This window comes from Spinacia oleracea, chromosome 4 (genome assembly GCF_020520425.1).
Source record: "Spinacia oleracea cultivar Varoflay chromosome 4, BTI_SOV_V1, whole genome shotgun sequence".
NCBI classification, from domain to species: Eukaryota; Viridiplantae; Streptophyta; class Magnoliopsida; order Caryophyllales; family Amaranthaceae; genus Spinacia; species Spinacia oleracea.
Window position 1 is genome coordinate 93378588 of NC_079490.1, and position 5294 is coordinate 93383881.

The 5294-nt window shown below is 39.3% G+C and overlaps 2 protein-coding genes across 2 annotated transcripts; one reads left to right on the forward strand and one right to left on the reverse strand.

Moving 5' to 3' along the window:
* Nucleotides 1-754, forward strand: LOC110806011 (protein FAR1-RELATED SEQUENCE 3-like). The gene is made up of 2 exons (XM_022011647.1): nt 1-512; nt 562-754. The coding sequence occupies exons 1-2, from the start codon at nt 1-3 to the stop codon at nt 752-754; spliced, it is 705 nt and encodes a 234-aa protein (XP_021867339.1).
* Nucleotides 755-1927: 1173 nt separating this feature from the next.
* LOC130471712 (uncharacterized) lies at nt 1928-2598 on the reverse strand. Its single transcript, XM_056841982.1, has 2 exons — nt 2424-2598; nt 1928-2130 (listed from the first exon to the last, which is right to left on the reverse strand). The coding sequence occupies exons 1-2, from the start codon at nt 2596-2598 to the stop codon at nt 1928-1930; spliced, it is 378 nt and encodes a 125-aa protein (XP_056697960.1).
* Nucleotides 2599-5294: the final 2696 nt, after the last annotated feature.

The window sequence follows — 5294 nt, forward strand, 5'->3', positions numbered from 1 at the left end:
ATGTTGTACAAATTTGTTGAATTGTATGATCAAGTGTTGAAAGATATAAGGTTCACAGAATCAGGACTCGACTACCAAACGAAGCACACAACTCCGATTATCAAAGGGGTCCTTTCAGGTGTGAAAACACATGCTGCAACAGCGTACACAAGGAACTGGTACGATATGTTATGCAAAGAGATGAACTACGAGTCATCGCATATTGTTGTGAAGTTTAAGCAGGATAAGACACATTTTGATGGGGTAACTAATATTTATTGGTTGAGTAATACTGAGTACATGAAAGCACAGTACATTGTAATACACAATGCTAAGCTCCACAAGATGTATTGCTGCTGCATGAAGTTGGAATCTGTGGGCATACCCTGTCGCCACATGTTTGCTGTAATGAAGTATAGACACATGACCGAGATACCAAGGGGTTGTATACTTCGAAGATGGACGAAATATGCCAAGGCAGGCCTGTCTTATGGTCACACACTGGACGAATTTAAAGAGCAGACTGATACTGCGTTCGTTGGTTGGTTTGCATATTTAAATGGGTTTGGCATACAAATGCAGGTTGGTAGATAGATCTTACAACGGGTCAATATGGTTAAAGAATGTTTTGTCAAAGGTATTGATTTCTCTGGAAAACCATGATGAGAAAGCAGAGGGAATCCCAAAGAAAGCGACATTGGTCGGAATCGGTGATCCCAAAGTTTTGCAAGCGGGCAGGGGACTTAAAAAGAAAGCCACAAATCCACAAGAGTAATCCAACAGTCCCGAGAAGCCGAAGTCCATTGACCTCAACTAGTCACCACCGACTACTCCGGCTGCCACCTCTAACATTGGCCTTTGTGAGCCCTCTTTTCTTTTGGGAGATTTAATGCCAGGAACATATACCAGTGGTGAGGCTTCTGAAGCCGTCGACAGCTATGAAGTTAGTCAATACAAAACAGAACCAACTGTTTTTGATTTGGGGCCAAGACAAAATTGGTAGTGACAGCTTTGTTTGTTGCACATTTCCTCATTTGGGCACCTATAAAAATCAAATGAGCAAATGGGAAATAAGATAACATTTTGTAAATCTTTTGGGGATAGTAACGGTTCGAATAGGTAACCCTCTTTTGTAAACGGGTATAGGAACCCACTTAGTCAGAATCCCAAGTTTAATTTGTTAACAAATTAGTTCTTCGTGGTAGTCACCGTATACAATTTTGGACGGCGCCATCAGGTTCAGAATGTCATTAATTTGTTAACAAATTAGTTATTTGAGGTAAATCAAATTGAATGTTGAATATTTTTCTTTTTATTAATTATTCAATGACACTTGTTGTTGCTTTTAATTCAGGACACGGGCTATTGTTTCATCATATGGATGTGTTTATTATAATTGTGATTACAGGTATCAAAATTGTCATTAACGGTATTCTTTATTATGCATTTGTCGACCTTACCGTATCTGGCTCCAATCTCTGTTGCATCTACATCAATGTCTCCAGGTTCCATAGCGTCGTCATCATCTTCTGCATCTACTTCCCTGTTTTGCTTCCATCCCTGTTATGTCTTGGTAATTACCTATACAACATCAGGACACTACCAGAAACTGTTCTCATACGTTTAACAAAAACAATTCTCTATCAGGTATACACAACGCAATTACCAAACACACTCACGGTAACTACCAACATGAGTCTTTGTGCATAAAGGGTTGTAATTATAGACTTGGTCATTTCCAAACATGAACTCGGTGATAGCCAACTTAAAACACAAACCAAAAACATACTTGGTCACGTCCGGTGACATTATTTCACAAGTACTAACCAAAAGCTAATGAGTATCTGCTAATTCAGACTTATCACCATATACAAAATTAACATCGTTTTCAGATTAATAACACGGTGAGACGAATCATCATGGCCATCCAATAAGTTATTATACTCTTTTATGCATCGTCGTCATCATCTGTTCCAGTTCTGGTAGCATCGTCATCGTCTGCTGCAGCTACATCAATGTCTCCAGGTTCCATAGCGTCGTCATCATCTTCTGCAGCTCCATCATCTCTTCCAGCTCCGGTAGCGTTGTCATCATCTTCTCCACTTCCGCTAACGTCATCACCGTCCTCAAAACCCTTCGAACCATCAACATCTGCAGTGAACAGATATTTAGGGTTTAGGGTATGTAACACATATTTTACAACATTTCAAGCAAAGGAATCTAAACTAACCATAATTATCAGTTTCAGTGATGCACCCTTGAAAGCAATCCTCTCCAGGGGGGTTCTTCTTCAATTTGACAGGGTTGGTACTCCGATTTGAGTGATGTATATAACTTATCATGAATGTCGAGCATCACTTCGTTAGTAAATACTTCCGGGTGCATATACCTTAACAATGACTCGACCATGCTAACCCGTACTAAATTCTCAAAGCCGAACACACCAAGATGTACATGGCGCAAAAATTCGTCTGGATCTTCACCTTGAACTTGCGCATTGTCCGGTTCACCTCCACTATGGTGTGGGTCAGATTCTTGATTACTCACCGCACCAACACCTGCTTGGGTACCATCTGGAAGAACCCATACAGAGTTCAACACATCATATGTACACTTCATATTTGTGGTGGGCGTACTGATAGAAAATGTATGACATGCACTACTTCGCGCAGCATCATTACTAGTATCAATCTTAAAGTGTCTAAACACCTTTGTCAACCACATACCAAGTGATAGAGGTACTTTCCGTCGTTAAATGAATACACCTTTATCAAACAAAATCTATCAAACACCTAACTAACCGGCTATATGAGCTATAGCGACAAGCATAGGTATCGTCCCAAGGAAACGGAGTGAAGTGAGTTCAATTGTTAAGCTAGTTTAGGACGGAGTTTGAAATTGAATTATCGACTACAATTCTAAGATATCAAACAAGTTTTTGCAAATAAAGGAAAGCGTTAGGGAATTCGGGATAGACTAGTGTAATCGGGGAAGGATAAAGGCTAATCACACAATTACGATGCAATGACTTGACATATAGGGGAAAAGCTACTATTGACGAGCTCGCGACCTCTCGGATAGAGCGCGCTAAGTTCTCTAGTCTACGAAAAGCTCTCGCATGATCCTAGGACTAGACAACTTGCAATTCAGACCTACTTTTCACATGCATCATAGAGATTCACAATCTCTTGCCAAATCAAGATGAAGCACTCCAATCAATCCGAATTAAACTAGCATTTGCAACTACTAATTCATTAGTCATGGAAATCCTATCATCAAATCAAATTTAATCACATCAATAATCAACAATCATCCTTCAATTTCCCCCAATTTAGCCCTAGTTTCACCCTTATCCCTAACTAGAAATAACTCACTACTCATGGTTTTAACTAAGGAAATCAAGGATTCAAAGCAAGTAGACATTGAATTGAAGGATTGAATTAAAGAATCAAGAAACTAAGAATTCAATTGAGAATCAATGGAAAATTAGAATCAACCAAAACTATCATCAAAGCAATTGAACAATCAAGAAATTAAAGAAGAATATCAAAGCGTAAAAGATTGAATTGAAATTGCAAAAAGAATCAAAGAGTTGAAAGGGAATTACAAGTTGTAGCTTCCTCCAATGAAGTTTCTCTCTCCTAATCCAAAGCTTGAAAAACTAAGAATTCTCTCTCTAAATATTCCGAAATCTAATTTGGAAACTCTAAAATGAATTGTTATTGAAAAATAATCGAAAAAGCTATTTATATGTTTCCCCAAATAGAAGCTCGAAATTCAAATTAAGCCAGCCCGCGTCGACGTTCGGTCGCACATACCCTCTGCGCGATCGGACAAAGAAAACTTGTGTGGGCACACATAATTTTTGTGCGAGCAAATAGAGCGAAGACCAACATCCTTCGTCATGTTCGACCGCACAGAATTTCTGTGCGATCGAACAGACCTGACTTAGCCAAATTTCCCAAAATCTTCAATGTGGTCGCACAACCATTTTGTTTGGGCGCACAAATCTTTGTGCGGGCGAGTGATATTTTTATGCGGTCGAACACCAAAGCTGAGGACATTCTGCCTCAAAATTCCATTTTGTGCAATCGTGGTACAAAGCAGGGCCGCACAAGGGCTCTTTTGTGCGATCGAACAAGAAGAGTCGTTCGATCGCACAAAGTTGCTTCATCCTTGAGTCCACCTCTTCTTCATTTTTCGGGCGCACATGACAATTTTCGGTCGTACAACTCTGTTTTTGCTCCAATCTACTTGGTTTACCATCATTTTTCACAAGATTCACCTATAATGCACAAGATGGAAAGAAAACATAAAAATGCTATAAAAAACTATAAAAACTACGAAAAATCATAATAAAACTAATACGAAAGCCTAAGCTAGGAGCGACATAAATGTCGCTCATCAAACTCCCCCAAGCTAGGAGTTTTCTAGTCTCTAGCAAACTAAGCACGAAATAGGGAAGAATGGGCCTATTATTCAGATTCTAAAAACTACAAAAACGAGAACTACAAGAATATACAACCTAACTCACTTTCGTAGGAATCACGGTTGCATTTAAGCGCATGCAACAAGCTCTTTAAACCCCACAATTGCTCATGAGGGCGAGTGAGATCTCGCAAGGGTTTCCAAAGAGAACCACCCATAACTCTTCCAAAAACACAATCAAGGCAAGACCTAAAAGGAAAACAAACAAAGAAAAAGGAAGAAAAAGAAAAAGAAAAGAAAAGAAAAGAAAAGAAAAGAAAAGAAAAAGAATAGAAAAGAAAGTAAAATAAAACTACCAAATCCAAGAAAAGGGCCTTTATTATGGAACGAGCACGAAAGAATGCTAATATTACTAACCAATAAACAAATGCACGCTAACCAATATCCTAAGTCGAGTGATGGATTCAAGTGTGAAGCAAAGAGAACTAAGGGTTCGCACTTATCTATTCCCCTTCAACCGATCTTACCGCGTCAAATCTCTAGATCTCATCCACCCTTAAGGATAGCTTCTCATGACGCCGCGAAGGCGCCGGAAGACAAGAATTGCAAGGGAGGAGAGAAGGTTACTCGACATCTTAGCATGACAATCCCATTCCATAAATTTGACCAAATCCTCCCTCCACCGACAATGACTCAACTCAAAAGGGTCAAGAGGGCTTTTAGGGTGTATCGTATAGGCTAGGGGTAAGGGTGTGGAACAAATTTAGAAATTGGTGCTCAATCCTAAAGTGAAACGCAAAATGAACTTTACTCAAGCAAATCGAACAAAAAAAAATTCATACCACTTATTTGGGGTACCCCCAAGCTTATTCAACAACAAAACTAAA